The sequence below is a fragment of the Asterias amurensis genome, chromosome 19 (genome assembly GCF_032118995.1).
Source record: "Asterias amurensis chromosome 19, ASM3211899v1".
NCBI classification, from domain to species: Eukaryota; Metazoa; Echinodermata; class Asteroidea; order Forcipulatida; family Asteriidae; genus Asterias; species Asterias amurensis.
Window position 1 is genome coordinate 11,879,607 of NC_092666.1, and position 22,944 is coordinate 11,902,550.

At 39.2% G+C, this 22,944-nt stretch overlaps 2 protein-coding genes across 5 annotated transcripts; one reads left to right on the plus strand and one right to left on the minus strand.

The window, feature by feature from the left end:
• Positions 1-1,767: 1,767 nt before the first annotated feature.
• LOC139951671 (AAC-rich mRNA clone AAC4 protein-like) lies at positions 1,768-9,429 on the minus strand. 3 transcript variants are annotated; one of them, XM_071950656.1, is made up of 5 exons: positions 9,354-9,429; positions 8,000-8,401; positions 7,062-7,220; positions 5,944-6,149; positions 1,768-4,660 (listed from the first exon to the last, which is right to left on the minus strand). In XM_071950656.1, exons 2-5 carry the CDS (start codon positions 8,191-8,193, stop codon positions 4,470-4,472), a joined length of 750 nt encoding a protein of 249 aa, XP_071806757.1. In that variant the 5' UTR covers positions 8,194-8,401; positions 9,354-9,429; the 3' UTR covers positions 1,768-4,469. The 3 variants fall into 3 exon arrangements, with proteins under 3 accessions (XP_071806757.1, XP_071806756.1, XP_071806755.1); XM_071950655.1 differs by having other exon boundaries at positions 8,000-8,398; positions 9,109-9,373; XM_071950654.1 differs by having other exon boundaries at positions 9,109-9,373.
• A 76-nt stretch (positions 9,430-9,505) lies between these two features.
• Positions 9,506-18,281, plus strand: LOC139951584 (histone acetyltransferase KAT7-like). 2 transcript variants are annotated; one of them, XM_071950544.1, is made up of 10 exons: positions 9,506-9,618; positions 10,632-10,788; positions 11,008-11,472; positions 12,118-12,293; positions 12,645-12,851; positions 13,355-13,627; positions 14,191-14,331; positions 14,830-14,926; positions 15,819-15,965; positions 16,931-18,281. In XM_071950544.1, the coding sequence occupies exons 1-10, from the start codon at positions 9,604-9,606 to the stop codon at positions 17,140-17,142; spliced, it is 1,890 nt and encodes a 629-aa protein (XP_071806645.1). In that variant the 5' UTR covers positions 9,506-9,603; the 3' UTR covers positions 17,143-18,281. The 2 variants fall into 2 exon arrangements, with proteins under 2 accessions (XP_071806645.1, XP_071806646.1); XM_071950545.1 differs by having other exon boundaries at positions 14,833-14,926.
• Positions 18,282-22,944: the final 4,663 nt, after the last annotated feature.

Here is a 22,944-nt window from a genome sequence, read left to right on the forward strand (position 1 = left end):
CAGCATTTTCATCAAAAATTGGCCTTTAAACTGGCCTAAAAACGAAAAAAAAAAAGACAAGGGGTAAGTCCAGCATTTTCATCAGAAATTTGCCTTTAAAATGGAAAAAAACGACATGGGGTAAGTCCAGCATTTTCATCAAAAATGGGCCTAAAAACGAAAAAAAAACGACAAGGGGTAAGTCCAGCATTTTCATCAAAAATAGGCCTAACAATGAAAAAACGACAAGGGGTAAGTCCAGCATTTTCATCAAAAATAGGCCTAAAAATGAAAAAAACGACAAGGGGTAAGTCCAGCATTTTCATCAAAAATTGGCCTTTAAACTGGAAAAAAAAACGACAAGGGGTTAGTCCAGCATTTTCATCAGTTTATGGGCCTAAAAATTTAAAAACGACAATGGGTAAGTCCAGCATTTTCATCAAAAATAGGCCTAAAAATGAAAAAAACGACAAGTAGTAAGTCTAGCATTTTCATCAAAATTTTCCTTAAAAATGGAGGGAAAAAAAAGAGAAGGGGTAAGTCCAGCATTTTCATCAAAAATTGGCCTAAAAATGAAAAAAACGACAAGGGGTAAGTCCAGCATTTTCATCAAAAATGGGCCTAAAAATGAAAGAACGACAAGGGGTAAGTCCAGCATTTTCATCAAAAATTGGCCTTTAAACTGGCCTAAAAACGAAAAAAAAAAAGACAAGGGGTAAGTCCAGCATTTTCATCAGAAATTTGCCTTTAAAATGGAAAAAAACGACATGGGGTAAGTCCAGCATTTTCATCAAAAATGGGCCTAAAAACGAAAAAAAAACGACAAGGGGTAAGTCCAGCATTTTCATCAAAAATAGGCCTAACAATGAAAAAACGACAAGGGGTAAGTCCAGCATTTTCATCAAAAATAGGCCTAAAAATGAAAAAAACGACAAGGGGTAAGTCCAGCATTTTCATCAAAAATTGGCCTTTAAACTGGAAAAAAAAACGACAAGGGGTTAGTCCAGCATTTTCATCAGTTTATGGGCCTAAAAATTTAAAAACGACAATGGGTAAGTCCAGCATTTTCATCAAAAATAGGCCTAAAAATGAAAAAAACGACAAGTAGTAAGTCTAGCATTTTCATCAAAATTTTCCTTAAAAATGGAGGGAAAAAAAAGAGAAGGGGTAAGTCCAGCATTTTCATCAAAAATTGGCCTAAAAATGAAAGAACGACAAGGGGTAAGTCCAGCATTTTCATCAAAAATTGGCCTTTAAACTGGAAAAAAACGACAAGGGGTTAGTCCAGCATTTTCATCAGTTTATGGGCCTAAAAATTTAAAAACCATGCCTAAAAACCATGCCTAAAAATGAACAAAATCAGCAAGGGGAAAGTCCAGCATTTTCTTAAAAAATGGGCCTAAAAATGAAAAAAAAAGACAAGGGGTAAGTCCAGACTTTTTAATCAAAAAAAGGCCTAAAAAAAAAAAAAAAACGGTAGGCCTAAGGGGAAAGTCTAGCATTTAAACAACGAAATAAAAAAAAAATAAAAAAAAAATTACAAAGGGTAAGTCCAGCATTTTCATCAAAAAGGTCTAACAAAAATTAAAAAAAAAACGACAAGGGGTATTTTCATCAAAACAAGCCTAAAATTGAAAAAAAAAATATAAAAAAATTGAGTAAGTCTAGCATTTTCACCAATATTAGGCCCCCCCCCAAAAAAAAAAAAAAAAATGTTATACACCCACTAAAAAATAACTGTAGTTAGAGATTTGCTAACTGAAAAAAATTGTGTTTATTTTAACTCCTTAATTTACAGATATTTTCTTATTGGCGTTTATTTCACACTAACAAAAAACACAACTACGAAATGTAATTGCAGGTCACACACATTACAACTTTTCAGAATTAATACACATTATATGAATTTCATCTGTGAACACTTGATGAAGCTGCAATAGAAAAAAATTGCAGAAAATGTGTGCTTCCAGGTGCCTAATAAAATCGTTAGGGTTAGGCCTGAAGTTTTTAATATTCGAGTGGGAAATTACCTCTTTTTCAAAAACTGTACTTCAGAGGGAGTCGTTGTTCACAATATTTCCGACTCTACTATCAACGGCCCTCCTTTGCTTGTTACCAAGTTTTTATTTTAACCATTATTTTGAGTAATTACCAATAGTGTCCATTGTCTTTCATGTATACATCATGTCAGTATGTGGAAAGAAATTCTTTCTTTAAGAAGCTCAATGCTTTCGAGTTGTTCCCTTTTGGACAGAGACAACACTTAACAATGGACAGACAAAACAAAGGTACAAAATGCAAAAATACAATAACTGAAAACAAAAATTCTTTTTAGTTATTTAGCACACATAAGCCCTTTTCACACTACAGGTATTTCCCGGGAAATTCCCGGGAAATGTTAGTCGATCTGTTCACACTACAAAACATTTCCCGGGAAATTACATTTTCCCGGGAAATAATTTACCCAGTTAAGGGGTAGGGTTAAAGGAGTTAACCCCGGGGAAAAACGTTTTTCCCGGGAAAAGCAGCTAGTGAGAACGAAAGCGGGTTTAACTTACCCCACCTTTTGCTTCCACTGTGTTGAGACGTCATTAATCTCGAAAGGTCACAGACGTCAAAAATAGCGCGCCAAACAAATCGCGTGGTAACAATAGCCCGTTTTTGTTTTCTCCTTCTGAAGGTGTTTACGTTTAGGTACGAAATAAAGTGAATTACATCAGTAATTTACAAATAAATATATAAATTAAAAAAATTGACCACGTGAATGGAATAGGAATAGAATAAAAATAGTTAGCGTGAACAAGCTTCCTACTCGTACACACGCCATGTGAGTATGGTATTTCTTATTTACATGTACTTGGCCGTTGGTGGACTTTTGTTGTCCAGAGTAAGATTGGAGTTCTTCGATCGACATTGCTGTCTATACCACCTGACAGTAAATATTTTAGTTCAATTTCTTACGATGGGTAGAAGTGACCGATGGAGTGATGATGAAATTTTGAAACTAGTTGCATTTTTGGCCGACGATGCAGTCCAAAAACAGCTAGATGGGATAGGCCTACAAGAAACGGGAAAGTTTTCTCAAAATTGACTGACTGCCTGCGTGAAGCTGGATATGAACGGACCCCTGCCCATTGCAGAAAAACTGAAAACCTTGGGAAAAAAGACTTTAGGTCGGTAGGATAATAGTTTTGTTTTTCAAGGCCTAAATATTTTCTATTGCATAAGTGTTCTCCTGCAAAAACTTTTTTCTTTAGAAGAAACATTTAAAAGTCTTTATGAAGCCACGAAAAAATACTAGCCAATATAGGGTTAAAGCCTATTCGGTGTTCTTTCTTTGCACAATACGGAAAACAGCACTGCTGATGTTGGAAGGGAAGATTGCTTGTTTTTCTTTCTACTGCAATATTGTCAGATTGTGCAAAATCGACAATGCGGTATTTTTTTCTATAAAACCTTTAATTATCTTGGCCCTAACATCATGGACATTATTATGCAATCCTTCGAAATACCATTCAGAAAATTTCTAGGCCTTACCCCAGGGTTGATTCCTTAACCCTGCCCCTGAGCAGGGTTAACTATTTCCTGGGAAAACGTCATTTCCCGGGAAATTCCCGGGAGTATTTTTGTAGTGTGAACAGATCAACCAAAAGTTCCCGGGAATTTCCCGGGAAATAACTATAGTGTGAACAGGCAAAAATTGAGATGAACGCCAACACAAAACCTCTGGGTAACCCACGGACACAAAAGTCCATTCAATTACAGTTCTCAAAAGGGAAAAAAGCTGTCGCAGAGTAGAAAGCTCCCTTTTGCTTTTTCTAATAGCAACTTGCTCCCACCAGTGGCCGCTCTTCATGGTAGACCAGATTGACCTTTGACCAATACTTCAGCAAGTGCCATGAAACCCGTAAATCGCACGACAAATTCCATCCGATTGTTATACCGCATGTCTTTAAAACACTGTCACAGCAATCGTCTTCTCCTGACAAGACGTCAGCGACGTCTTCCCCGAACTGCAAGACTTCTTCTCCGCCGTAATCACACAATATATTGGTATAACAACACGCAAATACACAATTAATGTGCAGCCATTTTGGGTCGCATGTGGCAAGGATTTTGCAGCCGGCCGCGTGGCATTGTGGGAACGGACTTCCGTCCACAAACATTGTAACTTCCGCATGGGCTGACCTGTTTACCACATTTCCTGGGGTTTGATCTAAGTGTGAAACGACCGTGCATATTCCTAGGAAATAGTACTCCCGGGAGTTACCAAATTGGGATAGTGAGAACGGTTGCTGGGGTGGCGGTGGGGTTAAATACTTCCGGGATTTTCCCGGGAGTTGATTTCCCGGGAAATGGCTCTGTAGTGTGAAAAGGGCTTAAGTGGGTAAAAAAGAACATTTTATTGGCTAACAAGACGACAGACAGTGTGGATTAAGTGAATAAAAAATTATAAATATTTCTGACATTATGTACATTACTTCTTTACTTTAAAATATGGACAGCCTGTCCAAGTCTTTTGTTACGACCGTAACCAGGACAACTGTATTGGATGTAAGATGGCGGGGCATTGTGGAGTAAGAGCGAGCAATCTGAGCAGCCACGTTGTGATTGGTTGCCCAGATGTGAAGAATCTGTTTGCTCCAATGTTCCAGAGTGTTCCTGCTGGATGTTACGATTCCTGCAAACATAATGAAATGATTCACAATTATCATTCGAGACACTGGACACTATATTGTCAGAGATCAACTCTTCTCAATTAGTGTATCTCAACAATATAACAAAGCTGTGAAAAGTTTAACTCAATTGGTCATCGAAGTTGCGAGATAATAATGGAAGAAAAAACACCCCGGTCACACAAATGTTGTGTGCTTTAAGATGCTTGATTTTGAGACCTCAAAATCTCATCCAGAGGTCTCGAAATCAAATTTGTGGAAAATTACTTCTTTATGTTTTATACTATCAACAGCTCTCAATTGCTCGTTACCAAGTAAGTTTGTATGCTAACAATTACCAATAGTGTCTTAATTGCGGAGTGGTTTAGAGCATTAACCTCAAGTTATGGTGGTTAGACATTGGACACTATTAGTATTTACTCCAAATATTTGTTAGAATTTTTTTGTTTTAATGCAAGTCGCCTACCACACACAAGGCCTGAAGGCCACTTCAAGGTGTGGGCTCCTAGGGCTGAAACAGGATTACCCCTTTTACAGTCCATACGAATGTAGTCTTGGGTATCATCAATTCGAAGCTTGGCCGGTAGAGCAGAAAGCACGACCTCCCCAATTTTATGTAGTAAGTGTCAGGACCGGGATCCGAACCCACACCCTGCTGATCAAACATCAGAGCTTGAATCCGGTGTGCTTAACCGCTCGGCCAAGACACTGCCGAAACAACTGACTTGGTACGTGCAATGGAGAGCTGTTGATAGTATATAACATTTTGAGAAAAGGCTCCCTCTAAAGTAAAGTACAGCTTTTGAGAAAGAGGTTATTTATTACTAAAAAAAAAAGCCTTTTATTAGGCATCTGATAGCACACAGTGTATATATAAGGGCGTTTTTTCTTTCATTATTTTCTTGCAACTTCAATGACCAGTTTAGCCAACATTTGTATAGATTTGTTATTTTATGAATACGTTGGGATACACCAAGTTCCTTTAAGTCATTGGATTGCATCTCAACATCCAGGGGTATAAATGGGTACCTGCGAGAGTGGAGGTTGATATTGTGTATGTAAAGCCACTGGTGCCTCACGGCAGCTCAGCGCTGTATACGCTATGTTCAGGACGACTCTTGAACAAGGTTTAATGAGCAATTCCACACTGTAATATTTTGATAGATTTAAAGGCCTTTTCTTGTTTGTTGTTAAAATATTATGTGATTTTAAAAGGAAATTTTGATACTAAAATGAAGGAGTACAGGTTGGATAACGGTGAATTGTAGGGAGAAAAAAAAAAGCGTACCATTCAATTTTTTACGTAGCAGTTTATCAGCGTCTTCGAGTTCAAAAACGCCTTTGAATTTCATGGCTCTGGTAACGGACACACCAAGTCTAGTTCCAAACATCTCGCATGTGAAATCAGTGATGGAACCACCCTCTGGGAAGTACGCCACCTCCATCTCGGTCTTCAGTAGGCGAGCACCAAAGCATCGATGAAGAAGCTCAAAGCTAGAAGAAAAAAAACAGGGGAAAATAAAAATCTTGAAGATGACATCATGTGAAAGGTTATGAGGCATTCATGCATGACACACCCCTTTTAAAACGTTTGCACCAATGTCTTTCATCACAGAAAGTTTCATTGCAACTGCTAATGGTGAACTATGCAAACCAGCAGTTAAAATGCACTAAGCATTTTATAGTGACTTCTGGTAGCATGAAACAGACAAATTGAAAAAAATAACCAAACCACGAGCTGTTTTACTGCGCTTTGAAACAGCTTACTAAAAAAAAAAATAAAAAATTCATCACAGAATAGGAGGAGGGTTATTCCATTTCTTTGGAATAGTCTTCCTGTGCATTTCACCAGGCTAGTTCTTTAAACTGTTTTTGTTTTAGTGTCTGTTAAAGACAGTCGACACTATTGGTAATTGTCATAGACTAGTCTTCACAGTTTGTGTATCTCAACATTTATGCATAAAATAACAAACCTGTGAAAATTTGAACTCAATCGGTCGTGGAAGTTGCGAGATAATAATGAAAGAAAAAAACACACTTGTCGTACGAAGTTGTGTGCTTTCTGATGCTTGATTTCGAGAACTCAAATTCTAAACTTGAGGTCTCGAAATCAAATTCGTGGAAATTTACATCTTTCTCGAAAACTATGTCACTTCAGAGGGAGCTGTTTCTCACAATGTTTTAAACTATCAACCTCTCCCCATTACTCTTTACCAAGTGAGGTTTTATGCTGATAATTATTTTGAGTAATTACCAATAGTGTCCACTGCCTTTAAAAACTCATTTGTTTGAAGCAGCTTTTTGTAATCTGCTTACTTGTATTAATGTATCTTTCACTCATTGCTTATTTTATTCTTCGCTCGATGCGTTCAGAGGCTTTTGAAGGGGTAAAGTAATTTGAATTACCTTAAAACCTCAGACTCCACAGAATTTCCTCCAGCATTTGGGACCGTCAAGATTCTTACTGCACATTCTGACAAGGCCATGTGAGACAGTCGCCTGAAAGATTCAAACTCAGTCCAGATCAGGCCTCTCTCGTTACTGTTGGTTACGTGTCGCTGGAACCTGATTGGGGGGGGGGTAGAATGTTTTATTGAGTAAATATTTCAAAGGCACTGTGTAGTGTATCTTGCACAAAAAAGTTACATAAACTGGGTTCTATGAACAACTGATAAAAAGACAACCTGGACGCTTCATGAGTGGAAACACAACACTCTTGTCGCACAATTAATAGGGTTGCTTTAAAATGCCTGAGTAAGGCCTGAAGCGCAACTAACAGTCTAATACTTTAGTGAGAAATTTTTCAAAAACTACACTTTACTTCAGAGGGAGTGGTTTCTCAACCCAGGACCATGGGGTGAACCCCTTCTGTTACAATAAGTGCACTGCGGCCGATTTCACGAAACGCTAGGATCAATCCTATCTCGAGTTAGGACGAGTAACCCGTCCTAACTTAGGATGGGTTCAATGCGTCTCACGTATTTGGATACAGAACTGAACCCGTCCTAAGTCCTAAGATGATTCCTAAGTTAGGAAGAGTTTGGTGAAATCGACGGCTGTATTCTTTAGAATGCATTCACAACATACTGGACCTACAGCTTTACATCCCATCCGAGGGAAGCGGAAATGAGTATTTTGCTTTAAACAACAAAAGTGTCAAGACTGGGACTCGAACCCACCCTCTGCTGATCAGAATCAATAGAGCTTAAGATTGGTGCTCTTAATCGCTCAACCCTGACAAGTGGGGAAAGGGCGTTACCAAATACATTAAAAGTTCAATTATTTTGAATAAAGACAAGTGGGGAGGGTATGTGGGGGGGGGGGGGTTGAATTAGCGTTCTTACCTGAAGTTGTGATGAAGACGTACTGCAAAGTTCACTCCAATGTACAGATGAACCGGAGGAGAAGGGTTTCTAGAATGACGAACTCGTCTCTTAACAGGGCGGCTCTTGCAAAACACGCTTTTCTCTTTTGGTGAGGAGGAGCGTAACCCGTTCTTCTTCTCTGATAAAGCTGTCTTTGGAATTAAACCCTCCATCTTGGTCCGGGGGACGCCGGGGGTGGCACCCCAGGACTTTTCGTTGGTGAAGAAGATGGGTCATTTGGACCGTGACGGTCGTGTTGGAGGGCTGGAAATGACGTTGGGTCATCTTGACTATGTCTCGATTTATCATCTTTTTGTTTGTATCACACTGAGATGGATGGTGACTTGAGGTTTCAAATGTACATGTACATGTCAGTAGCTACTGCGGGTAAAAATGAAGAAATAAAATTACCTACAGGAGGGAGCAAATTCCAAAAGGCCTGTAACTCAACATTTTTACAATGACCAGAATCCAAATGTCTGAGAAAGAACAATGGGGTAATTTATTTTTCAATTGGAAAAACACTTTGACTTTGATTACAATGTTGTTCAATTATGAGTAATGTATTGTTTTATAATTTCTTTTTGTTTCTGCAAAAATGGACAAACATAACACTACTCGTTCGTAACACCGGGCTTTACCCTAACCTAGCTAGACTAGCTAGAGCTACTCCTCGAACTATTTCGGTTTCGTCCGGCTATCGTCGAGTAGACTAGAGCTAGGAAGTATCAATAAACCTAGTATAATAACTGACAGGAAGCACAAAAAAATAACATAACGGATATTCTAATGTTATATTGGCCGTGGCTATACTCACCCACTGTTGTGTTTTGTTACTAGCTAGAGAGTGGAACAGTGTCCATCCACTCATGGTCCACTTTGTGTGGTTTGAGTTTGACAACAAACAAAACACAACAGTGACAACGTGTTTAATAGTAATAGTTAATACTAATGTTTTACTTATAGTGTTTTACCTAGGCCTACTAGTTGCAAAAAAAAAAAAACAGTAACACTAACAATAACATCAACAACAGTGTTTACTGACTGTTTAGTTAGCCAGTTACAATACTAGTTTTGTGTACTCTCACCTAGCTAGCAGTTTCCAGTAGAATTTAGGGGTGCCGAATTTAGAAAGACCAGATGATCGCTTCACGTTTTCAAAACAAAATGCCGTCTTTCTCCCCTCTTTTGAAGAGTTTACAATAACTTGTTTCACATTCTGCTTGTGGACCCGAGTAAGACGAGAGTATACACACTCAATAATGACAAAATGTTGACCAAAGATGTAGTGTTTTACGTCTTGAATTGAGTTGACGTTTTATACTATACTTACTGATGTTGCACCGAGCTTGCATCATGCATCTTGTATACAAAAATAGCGACGGAACCATTACGAAGTGTTTAAAAATAGCTCACTACTGAATCTCAACTCGAACAGCGCCACCAAGTGTCAAATAATGAAAGCCGGAACATCTGACGTCATCATTTTGTTTTTTCTATGGCGGTAATTTTTCCAGAAACAGGGCACGGTTTCTGTAACTCAAGGCAGTTTTCCTGCATAATCTGAAATCAACGACAATAATATGGTCAAGAAGAAGGTAAGTTAGATTTGAAGGGATCGTGTATATAAGCCATTTGAGAGAGTAGACGTACAAGAAGTATCAACATAAACCATCTTTTGTACAGCTTTATTTGGTTGGAAATTCATTGAAAAAATGCACTTCACTAGTGTGTGCTTCTTTGCTAGGGCCGTGTATTTCCGACACTAATATTCGTTTGACCCGATTGTTTCAGTGGATGCTGGACCTTATTTATATCTCCTTTTTAAATGTCCTCTCGTGTAAGTGGTTGCGCGTAAGGTGTAATTGTAATGCTCACTTTCTGTTTCGCTGCCAACAAAAATAAAAAATAAAATACAATTTTATTGATTGGTTCAAAATCAGATCAAATTTATGTTATTGTTATTATCCTTATTTTTTGATAGAATACAGGGCCACACTCGGCTAACCCTAACCCTAACCCTAACCCGAATTTCATTCACGCAGCGTGGATTAAGTGGAGTGGCCCTGTATTCTATAATGTTAATTGTAGTATATTAACTATAGAATACAGTACAGGGCCATTACAATTTACACGTAGTCACAGAATGTATGTAGAGGTGAACGTGCATCCTGGATTGCCGATGAACAGCACACTGCTTTTTTGTGGGGTCGACTCCGAATTCCCACAACTTGAACAACATGCACAAACATTAACAAGCACTAAGCAGGGTGCAGTGTACTATGAGTACGATTGTAGTGTACATTTATTCATCCGCCATTGATAATCGAAACATACTGAACTTGTACTTTGACGAGTTGACGGGTAGGGTCGTCATAACAATGTCGGAAGAAAGGGGTGTCGGAACATACATTACATGTAAGTTGTTGAAACATAGTGTTGATACATTCGTCAAAAAAAATAGTGTTGTTGGAACATGAGAGGTATGATCCATACTTTTACTATAGTCTAAAGAGTGAAGTAATACTTTCACTCTTCATAAGAGTCTTAACTTTTACCATTAGTGTATACACCCTTGAAATAAGTTTGTTTTAAATTTGATCAACTGCAGTTAAGACAAGAGAGTAGCTCGGACTCTGAGCTAATCTCAGAGGTGGAGTCGGACACTTCTACTGGGGAGGCAGGCACTTCCAGTACCGATGAAGAGGCAGGTAATAGACGTGTGACCAGAAATTCAACTCGCTTGCAGACTAGAGCTACTAATCAAGGTAAGACAGATAATAGAATCTTTAAAAAAAAATAATTAATGGCCTGACGTTTTGACCCTAGCAGAGTTTTTCTTGGAGGCTAAATGAAAGACTTGATACGTCAGGCCATTAACTATCTTTTGCGTTTTATAGCACGTCATTCTGGTTGGTAATCAGTTTGTCAGCTAATTCTGTTTTCTCATTTTTTAATTTTTGGAACTTTTCTCCTGTAATATTTAGCTCTGTCGATGCAGCCCTATCGGAAGTCACCCCTGAAAGGTCGGAAGAGAAGCTCCAGTGTTTCCAACTCCCCTGAGAGCTCCGACACCGACAGCAATCCCAAGACAGCCATAAAACGAAAACGTGGTCCTGCCCCAAAAAATAACAGCAGTGCCACCACCTCCGATGGGGATTCCAATGGGTCTGGAGGGGCCCCCCACAGCCCAAAGAAGAGGGGCAAAACATCAGGGGAGGACCCCCAAAACAGCCCAGTGACCAAACCGGGTGTAGCTAAACTAGGTGCGCCCAAACTGGGCGTGGGAAAACCAGGCGCTGGAAAACCGGGCATAGGAAAACTTGGCGTTGTTCTCAACGCAGAGATCGAATCAAGACAGAGGAAGAGTAAGCTGATTGCTGTTGCTCAGGTTCAAAGGTCGTTAGATATTATGGAGTTGAAATGTCCAGTGCCCGGTTGTGATTCAGTTGGTAAGTTTGCAAATTGTAATTACAGAATTGATGGCTATGTTGACACTATTGGTAATTGTTAAAGACCAGTCTTCTCACTTGGTGTATCTCAACATTATGTATAAAATAATATGTGAAAAATTGAGCTCAATTTGTTGTCTAAGTTGGGGGATAATGGACGAAACAACACTCTTGTCACACGAAGTTGTGTGCTTTCAGATGCTTGATTTCGAGACCACAAAATCTAACTCTAAAGGTCTAAAAATCAAATTCGTGGAAAATTACTACTTCCTGGTTTCTCACAATGTATACTATCAACAACTCGCTATTACTCATAACTAAGTAAGTTTTTTGTGCTAATAACTTGGTTGAGACAATACTACCTTGAAAGACAGAGGTACTGGGACCAATTTCATCAAACTGTTAGGTTTGAAGATAATGATGGTACAAAGCTTACCTTCAAAATACTTGCTGAGGTGCTGTACTTTTTGAGAAATGAGAAAAACAATGTTACAAAAATTGTTTTAATATCAGGATATAAAAATTTAGTTTAGAATAAACATGTACAACAGATTTACCAGTATTTATTCAATGTACATTCTAAAATATTTTTCACAAATTTGAGATATTTCTTGAAACCTTGTACCTGTACGATTTGACAACCAGGTCATATCACTGGAAAGTTCAGCAAGCATCGGACAGTCTCGGGATGTCCGATATATCACAACATGACGCTGGAAGAGTGCAAGGCAAGAGCAGAGACCAGGGCAGACAAGGCCAAGCAGAAGGTGGAGGATGGACAGGAAGATTCAGAGGCTGGCTCTAAGAATCTGCGCCAGTCGGTAAGTCAAGACATCATGCACTTTCTTTCATTTATTGTTTAACACCTTATTAAGACGGTCGCTCCAGAGTCGCATCCAATAAAAAAGACTAGGAGCGAGCGACCCAAATAAGTTTCAGACAGGCGAACATAACTTTACATTCTCATTGGTTTGGCTTATGACAAGATCGACATCTGAAACCAAGGCGCATCAGAGTCATACCAAACGACATCTTGTCTGTTTCAGAACTCAAACTTTTCATGTACTTAATTCAGAATTTGGTTCAGCGTGGCTCTGGACCCGCAAGCTTCCACGCTTTGCGCTAAAGTTCAGCTAATCACATCCATGCCTTCCTCTTTTGTTTTCTTTTAGAATCCAGCCCGACTCAAACAGCAGAAGAAGTACCAGGTGCTAGAGCTGAGAAGACAACGGAAGGAGATGGCAGCGGATCAGAGAGAGAAGAATCGCAACCATCGGGAGGAATACCACAAAAGTCGAGAGCCCCTCCTAGACGGCCTGACCTCCCAGTACGACATGGACCTGTTCCGACAGGCTCAGATCAGGGCTTCTGAAGAGATGGTAAAAGCTTTTGAGTAATTAAATAAGTAATGCTTGTCTTCAGGAGAAAAACCTTTGTCTAAGTCTTACTGCTCAACCTCGTAACCGTGGAGAACTGATACCTCTTGTCAATAAACCCCTGGGAGTGATATAGTGAGACACAACGCTGATTAGCTTCCATGGGTGACTACATTATGTGCACCCTTGTTAAAAACTTTCAAGCCCTTGTATGGTGCTTGTAGAACGCTAACTATACGTGTGTGAAAGTGCAATTATAGTCGGTCGCACGATAGTCGCGGGATGGAAATCTTGATGCGGCGATCATGAAAAACACAGTTAATATGTTTCAGCAATGACTATGAAGTATGTTCTTTAGGATCGGGCGTCAAGATTTCCATCGCGCGCCCCATCGCGTGAACGACTTTAACCGGCCTTTACACGGCCATCCTTTTTTTTTGTTCAACCAATTAAAATGTACTCATTAATCTTTTATGCTCATCAACATTTGTCATTTTTCATTTTAGGAGAGAGAAAATCACAGTGCGCCCTTTGATGGCGTCTTAAAGAAGATTGAGTTTGGCCGGTTTGAGCTAGGAACCTGGTACAGTTCCCCTTATCCTGAGGAGTACGCCCGCCTCCCCAAGCTCTATATCTGTGAGTTCTGCCTCAAGTACATGAAGAGCACCACCATCTTAAGACGGCACACGGCCAAGTGTGTATGGAGGCATCCACCTGGCGATGAGATCTATCGCAAGTGTAACATCTCGGTCTTTGAAGTGGATGGCAAGAAAAACAAGGTACAAAAAAAAACCAACCAGTGAAATAGGGAAATCTGGCCCCCTGGGAATTGTTTGTCCCCAGTATGGCAAACTAACGTGGGCTGGAAGAGGATTATTCAAAAGAGGGCGCTATCAGAAGAAGTTGTAAACGGCCAAGGGAACTAGTTTGTCAGCTTCCAATACCGAGCGAAGCTCAATCGAAATAAACATTCCAAAATAAACCATGTTATATTTGTTTTACTATACGCCATACATGTTAAGTTACTTGTACAATATTATTGAAAGCAAGATGAAATGACGACTGTCAAATAAAATGCATCCAGGATACGTTTTGTCTTGTGTTGGATGTCGCTAGAGTGATGTTCGAGCGCGTGCGTACAACACCCGAGCAGCAACGATTGTAAAGCGCATGACAAGAAGACTATCACTTGGGCTGCCAGGTCGACAGTCAGCGAGTGTACAAATAGGAAATTTCACTTGGGTGCACCTCCTGCAAAGAACAAATTTCAGTCTGTTTTTATTTTTTTCAGGATCTTATCCCTGCTTTAAATGCTGTTAACTTTCTTGCAATTATTACACAGATATACTGCCAGAATCTTTGCCTTCTTGCCAAGCTATTCCTGGACCACAAGACGCTCTACTATGATGTGGAGCCTTTCCTCTTCTACGTCATGACAGTCAATGACTCAACAGGATGCCATATCGTAGGATATTTCTCAAAGGTATTATCGGTTACAAAATTTCTTTGTATCATTCCTAAAAACAGGATCTTCTCCAAGTTATTAGCGTACAACAAATGTCATTGAATAACTTCCCCAAAACAGTTAGTATCGTCTCCAAGGTATTTTTGGACATAAATATCATTGTATAACTTCCTAAAAACAGTATCTTCTCCATGGTAATATTGGACATAAATGTCATTTTATGAGTTCCTAAAAACAGTTAGTTCTTCGAGGTATTATTGGACAATAAATTAATGTCATTGAATCGTTTAAAGGCACTGGATACTATTGGTAAATACTCAAAATAATTGTTAGCATAAAAACTAACACTGTGTTATTCTATCAACAGCTCTCCCTTGTTTGTTGCATACTAAGCTTTTTATACTAATTAATATATATTTTGAGTAACAACTAGTGCCTTTGAGTTTTCAAGAAATCTGTGAAGATTTTCAGAAAGTGATTGAATCGACGTTATAGTTGTTGTTGTTGTTTCGCCAGCAGGAGAAGAACTCGTTCTTGAACTACAATGTATCCTGCATCTTGACGTTGCCGCAGTTCATGCGACAGGGTTACGGCAAAATGCTGATTGATTTCAGTAAGTCAGTCTCTCTTTCTTCCTTGTCCTTCCTCAAGAGTTCAAATTGTTATAGAGCTGCTTACAGTAAGCGATTTATTTTTAGTGCTTACTTTATTGGACAAATTTGTTTAAAGCCATTATACACTTTCGGTAAACAGTATTTTCCAACTCCCACACTTCGTGTATCACAACTTATATATAAAATAACAAACCTGTGAAAATTTAGGCTCAATCGGTCATCGGAGTCGGGAGAAAATAACGGGAAAACCCACTCTTGTTTCCGCTCGTTCGCCATGTCATGACATGTGTTTAAAATAAATCCGTAATTCTCGCTATCGAGAATTGATATTGTTTTAATGTTTTCTCAAAAAGTAAAGCATTTCATGGAACAATATTTCAAGAGAAGTCTTTCACCATTACCTTCTGTAAACCCTGTAAATTATTTGTAAATCTGTGAATTTTTTTTCTGTACCGAAAGTGTATAATGGCTTTAAAAGGCCAGTGTCATGATCAAAATAAGCTGTGGCTGTACAGGGGATTTGGAACTCTCCCCTAATTTCTTCACTTGTGGCCACCCCTCTGTATATGGTGTGAGAGCACACATTCGCTGTAACTGGGTGAGAATTTACAAGTCCAGTACAACCACAGCCCCGTTGACACAGCCCCTTAACGCCCTTGTTGTACACATTTATTAGCTTTCAGATGCATAACAAAAGTCTTCAGGCCTGAAGTCTTTAGTATTTCAAATACTTGTGTGAGACTTTACCTCTTTCTCAAAAACTATGTTACCTCAGCAGGAGCCATTTCTCGCAATGTTTTTATAGTCATTTTATGCAAGTAATATTTATGTTGAGTAATAACCAATAGTGTCCAGTGCCTTTAACATGTTCCTATTTTATTATTCTCTCAGGTTATTTACTTTCCAAGCGAGAAGAAAAGATCGGATCCCCAGAGAAGCCCCTCTCGGATCTTGGACTGATCAGCTATCGTAGCTACTGGAAGGACGTGGTGCTTAAATATCTCAGCAAGTTTAGCGGCCGAGAAATCTCTATCAAAGGTATTTCCTCTTTTACTTTACTTTGGTGGTGTATCATGCGCGAGCGGTGTAGGTCACCAGACTCGAGCTCTGGTGTTGTCAGCAGCAGAGTGTGGGTTCTACACCCGGTCATAAAACTTCTGCCATTGAACAAATAACTGCTTTGAAAAAAGTTGGAAAGGTGGTGCAATCTGCTCTACCAGCCATGCTCCTAGTGAATGATACCTATGCCTACACCATTTTAGCCCCTGGTGACAGTCAAGGTAGCCCTTACCTCGAGGTGGACGTTCGCGGCCTTGTGACTTTAGGCAATCGCTCACCAAAATTGTTTGTTTCCCAGACTCCAACATGTAAGTGTTCTACAATACTTTAATAGTTTTACAGAATTTCTAGGTGTAAATCCTGCACGCATCACCTCGGCTCAAACATTTGGGAAAAGATCTACCGAAATGAAGGTCAGCTTGTAGCTCACCTATTCTCAAATGCAGACCTGTATGCTTCGTTTTCGAAGTGGGGCAAGGGCCTCAAGGCATTTTCTTCTTGGTAAAGAGCACCTGTTCTTACTTGTTTTTTTCTACCACTTGAGAATTCCCTCCTTTCCATCTTAACTGGCGCCTTTGAATGGTTTTTACATCAGATTCAGTGCGCGCCTTTGCAAATACTTTGTAATTATTATTTTATTATTTTGAGGAAATATTAATTTTCTGTTGGAGCAGTTTTTCAAGGCAACCAAGGCAATGACTAGCGGGCCTCAAGTATGAGGCCTGCATATGGACCTATTGACCCCTTGCACGCACGTCACATGACTGTGCCACGCTCACCATTTTGGTTGGCAATTAGGTTTATGTGTAAACGGCGCGTCCCCTTAAATGCGCACTTCACTGAATAAGGTACAGTGATATTGCCCACCAGTATGGTGCATCCAAGATTATGACGTTCGGTTAATTGGGTCAATATCTTACAATCTCTACTTTGTATTTCCCAAGATATCAGCCAGGAGACCGCCATCAATCCATACGACATCGTCAGCACCCTGCAATCACTCAGTATGCTCAAATACTGGAAAGGGAAACATCTCGTGCTAAAGCGCCAGGATCTCATCGATACGTACCTCAGCAAGACCTCAAAGAAGAACAGCCTCAAAACGATCGACCCGCTCTCGCTTAAATGGACTCCACCTGTTGGCGACACAATCTAGATTTGACTTCTCCGACGAGATCGTAAAAGCCCAGTTCATACTTCCTGTGAATGCGATACGAATTTCAGGATGCAACTTTTTCCAATGAGAAAGTTGCATGTCCGGATCACAGCCCTGTTCACTGTCAGTGTTTGGCAGGAGTTGAGTACTTTTCAGTTTATCAGAATCATTCGTTGCGAATTTGTGACGCCCATATTCGCATTTGCATTCGCAGGAAGTATGACCAAATTTGCGCAATCCAACTTGCTTCAGGATTAGACTTTCTCAGTCTCTTGGTTCTTTTCGCTAGAAAAAAATGGAATCACCTGAATATTTGGGCTCTTTTTATTTTGTATGTTAATCCTATGAACTGTTTGATGAGTATGGTTGTTTTTTTATCATTGTCGTAAATTTGTTTTTATTGTGGAAATAATAACAATGCAAACTCGGTGTTGCCAAAGCGAGAAGAATGATCTTGGCCCAATTTCATGGCTAGCTGTGTTAGCTAGCTGTGTAAGCGTAGAATGCCTAGTAACTCATTCCACGCATAACATGTGCATACCTAGTATTTGTGATAAGGTCTATAAAGCCACTTAATAACACTAGTTCGGTGTGCATAAAACTTAAACATGTTCGGCTTGACAAAAATTTCTTGTGTTGTACAAAATTCCTAGATGAAACCATTCCTTGCATTTAACTTGTGTGTCTTGAAGCGGCACGCGTCTTGTCATGTAAACGACATGTCATCATTTCATGATGAATTTTCTTAGGAAGTCACCCTCCGACTTGTAAGATGTTGACATCCTAAGATAAATCATCTCAAGATATCATCATCTATCATCATGGGCCCAATTTCATCAAGCTAATTAAGCAGAACATACTGTTTGACAAATTTCTACGCTAAGTAAATTCAAGCTGGTAACCTGATTCGGCTAAGCATCTACTACTAAATGTACATGTATGTGCTTAGCGGTTTTTTGTGCTTACAGGCTATATGAAATGAGCCCCATCATTCTGTAGTAAACTATTTCAGAATATAAATATGTCGAACGGCACTTCCATTGCTCTCCTCCATACTCTTGCTAATATTTTACGCATGTCAGCACAGTCATTTGATTTCTTCATTGTGTCAAAGTTATACTTGTAATACCACAATAAAACAACACTTCTTTGTTAATTTTGTGTATGTGCAGTTTTCTTACGACCTCATAAGACTGTAGCCATTGTCAAATTGTATAATATGACTTAGTAGACCCTAGCATTGTCCCAAGACTCTTTAGGCAAGCGCACCCCTTTGAATTTACCACGTAGCATTAATCACATGTTAGACGACGAGCTGCATGGTACCGCATACCGTACTTGGTATACAGTTTACTGTTGGGTCGAAGTATGGTTTTTGTACGAGGTTGAAAATTACTGCATATCAAGTATAGACCGTATTGAATAATGTCGCCGTTCAAATATTTGCCCTACAAGGTGGCGTTTGTGCACGTGTGTGCGTGCATAGACCTTATCGCAAATACCAATGCGCAAGCGCAGATGGTGGAATGAGGTGCATTGTGGGATAGATATGAATCAAATTTTGCTACCAGCTAGACCACAATGCACCTAATTCAAAGCTTTACGCGCGCGCCCCAGTATTTGCGAAAAGGTCTATGTGCCGTAGAAATCAAACCGAACCGGGAATGCTGCGTGCTTCAATGATGTACGCGTTTGGACGCGCATACGGTTTGCCCTACAATATGGCGACTTTTCATAGCAAAAAGGGGTCATTCAATCAGCGAGGTAGGTTGGGGGTGTTTGGGATAAGACAATACACTTCAAGACAGCAAAAATGTACTCGCAAGAAACAATCGTTTATCAGAGTTACTGAATTTTCAAAACCGTTTCAGTTTTAACTTATCTTTTTTTTATTGTAAGACGCATTTGCCACACATAACAATTACATTATGATTGCTACACTTACTTGAAGTAGGCCTACTACTAGTCAGTGAACATCCCTTAAAAACAACAAGCATGTAAACACCCCGATAAACAAACAAGTAAACAACCATTGCGACTAGTCAAGGAGAGCATCACACAAGAAATGTGCACACGTGGATATGAAAGCATTAAGTCAGTCACATTTCTCTTTATGCTGAAGTATCTTTATATAGACTGTATGCAATACTTATTCTAGTCATGTGAAATGACGCAGTCGTTAGTTTTTAGGTTTCGAACCCTGAATATTTTGGTTGCAAGTCCCAAACAAATGCAGCATGTCCAGCCACATCTCTGACAATGCTGAAGCATCTTACATAGACCCAATGCAATACTTATTTGAGTCATTGTGAAATCATGCATCCGTTGGTTTGGTAGGATTCGAACGGACGACCTCGTGATTGCAAGTCCTGCAGGATAACCACTGGACTGCAATGACTGTCTTTGTTACACTTTAAGGGAATCTAACCGTTTCTTTATTTCTATAGCCTTTTGGTTTGGTATTGATTTACACGGGCGAACGAAACTAACAAAGCTGCACGTTGTTAACGCTCAAGTTTAGTTTAATAACCAACAGTGGTGCTATGTTTCCACACGACCCTCCCCCCTTATTCCGAAACCACCGAGGAACCGCCCCGTGTAACCCCACACCCGATCGGGCCTCTGGTGAACCAAACCTATAAATACCCGTCGAAAAGGTTCGCAAATAAAAGACAGCCATTATTTTGCTGTCGACTACAAACGTTTGACATTTTGCAAGTGGTAACTCTAGAACTGCCATGCAAATATTATACACTCCCAGTCCAAATTATCGCCGGGGAATCTTTTGGTAAAAGTCTGCCGGCACAATGGGGGCTTTTTAGCTGGTCGCCCCCATCCCTTGATCATCGTGACAATAGTTGACAACTGTCTGTATTGTTCAGCTTTAGAGACAGGAGAAAGAACCAGTGTCGCCGTTAGCCTAAGGGTTTATTAGTCTTCATTCAAGACGGATCTCTCTATGAGTTATTTGATAGCTTTATAATGCGGTAATTGCGACTCTGCAACCGCCAAAATATGTTCAGGAATATTGGGTTTAACACAAGGTGATATTTCCTCTTTTATGGAATGTGCAGTTGTTGACCACAATTTTAGTTTTGCTCTTGATTTTAGAGAGCCCCATTCCCGATTGTCACCAGTGGTTAGTAATTAGGTATAGTTCCAAGAGGTGAGTGTTTAAAGGAACACGTTGCCTTGGATCGGACGAGTTGGTCAAAACAAAAGCGTTTGTAACCGTTTTTTTATAAAATGCATATGGTTGGAAAGATGTTTTAAAAGTAGAATACAATGATCCACACAAGTTTGCCTCGAAATTGCGTGGTTTTCCTTCTACTGTGCGAACTAACATGGTCGGCCATTTATGGGAGTCAAAATTTTGACCCCCATAAATGGCCGACGTGTTAGTCGACGAGGTAAAAGGAAAACCACGCAATTTCGATGCATGTTTGTGTGGATCATTGTATTCTACTTTTACAACATCTTTCTACCCATATGCATTTTATAAAAAAACGGTTACAAACGCTTTTCAAAGACCAACTCGACCGATCCAAGGCAACGTGTTCCTTTAAGATCTGTAAATGTTTACTCATAACCACCCACAAACTGGTGTCCAATGCCACACTGGTAGCTATCTTTATTTTGACATACATAAAACAACACTGACAATGGTTTGGTTTCACAAAAAGAGCCTAGACTTAAGTCATAATTTAAGATGAAGTTCTGCTACGTCCGTTTAATAATACGGGACCTTAACAATAAACAAACACAAGGACAGAGAGATTGATAGATTGATTTATAAATAAATATAATAAACTAATATTCAAGTGATAAAAAAAATATATATTAAATAAATGAATAAATAAATAAACAAATAAATAAAGTAAACTGACATTCCATTTGGCTATCAATAGTACCTTATTATTATTAACCCACAAACGTTAATCGTTTCATTACAAAGAGAAAACTGATAAAATCATTTAACAAAACAAACCTATGTACATGACAGTCACAAAGCATCTCTGTATAATGGTTAATCCCAAATCCTATTTTCTGTATGTCGGGCATCCACCTTTAGCAATTACTTAAAGAAGCACTGCCGCTGTTGATATCTGTCTTTTGAAAAAAGCTCCCTTCTAAGAAAAATGTGGTTCAGAGAAAATGGACTTAAAAACAATTTCAGATATGACACATTTATCAGATTGTGTCTTGTATTCCAATATTACGGATTACTCTTCCTGCGTGGACATAAACCGCCTCAGACTCTTTGGCGATATATCACCACCTCTTTATCATGAACTATTCACAGATTCGTCGTGTTGCACACGCACTCATCGATGATTAAAACAATGAAAGAGTAAAACAAAGCTTTTAAAGGCAGTGGACACTATTGGTGTTGTCAAACAGAGACTAGCTTTCACAGTTGGCGTATCTCAACATATGCATACAAAAACAAACCTGTGAAAATTTGAGCTCAATCGGTCATCGAACTTGCGAGATAATAATGAAAAAAAAAACACCCTTGTCACACGAAGTTGTGTGCGTTTAGATGGTTGATTTCGAGACCTCAAGTTCTAAACCTGAGGTCTCGAAATCAAATTCATGGAAAATTACTTCTTTCTCGAAAACTATGGCACTTCAGAGGATGCCGTTTCGCACAATGTTTTATACCATCTCCCCATTACTCGTCACCAAGAAAGGTTTTATGCTAATAATTATTTTGAGTAATTACCAATAGTGTCCACTGCCTTTAAAGCAGGCGTCAATTTGCTATAGAGCGCTTGGATGTTATTCTAAATGGGGCAGTGACCGTCCAACTAGGAGCATTGACCGCACCAAATTTGCACTGGCTGCCCTCCTCAATCACCTCGTGGGCACAGAAAGAAAATACATGACTTAAAAATAACCGTTTTGGTGCAAGATTTAAGTAAAATATTGGCAGGCATTGGGTGAACCTTTGCGTGGTTTTAAAAACGCTATTAGTTTTCGATAATAACTTCAGTGTCAAACCTACAGATTGAAATTTGCCCTCAGCATTATAACATTATTAAAAGTTGATAGAAAATGAGAAGATGTGTAACTCTGATTGATCGGTTGTGGTCTAGTCCCCCATAGCATTTTATAAACAAGCATCTACGGTTTAGTTAACCTTTATCGTGGGGAATACTAGATAAAAAGAGAGTTTCACTGCTTAAAAAAAAAAAAAATCTCTTCTTAATAATGATTGCAATTATGTAAACTATCATAAAGTAACCATTGCATCACTTACAACAAGTACTTTTTTAAAAGAAAGTTTTCACGGCGTAAAAAGTCCCACTTGTTTGCCTTTAAAATGTTTGACAATTCAGTAACCATTGCATCAATTTACACAAATACTTTTGATCTAAAGCTACACTTATTCAAATTCTTATGTCGAGGGGTCCGCCCTTCGTACAAATCTTGGGAGCTTCCTTGATGTTGAGGATCCGAGCAAGAAAGGGAATCGTGTGCCGCCTCGTGTTGTCCGATCTGTTGAAAAAAATGGGCAGAAGAAAAAAAAATCGAATCAAAACCAATTAAATACATGAACGATTCAACGTAGGAAGTAGGAACTAAATCACTCAACACATTTGGCAATTATTGTCAAAGGCCAGTCTTCCTACATATACTTGGTGTATCCAAACATGCATATTATGCAGTCACAACAAAAATGTTCTTCGATCTGTGAGGGAAAGAAGACAGAAGAAACAAATAAATAAATACAACCAAAACCAATTCACTTGAGCGATTCAACGTATGAACTAAGAAATTAAAGCCACTTGGGACAAT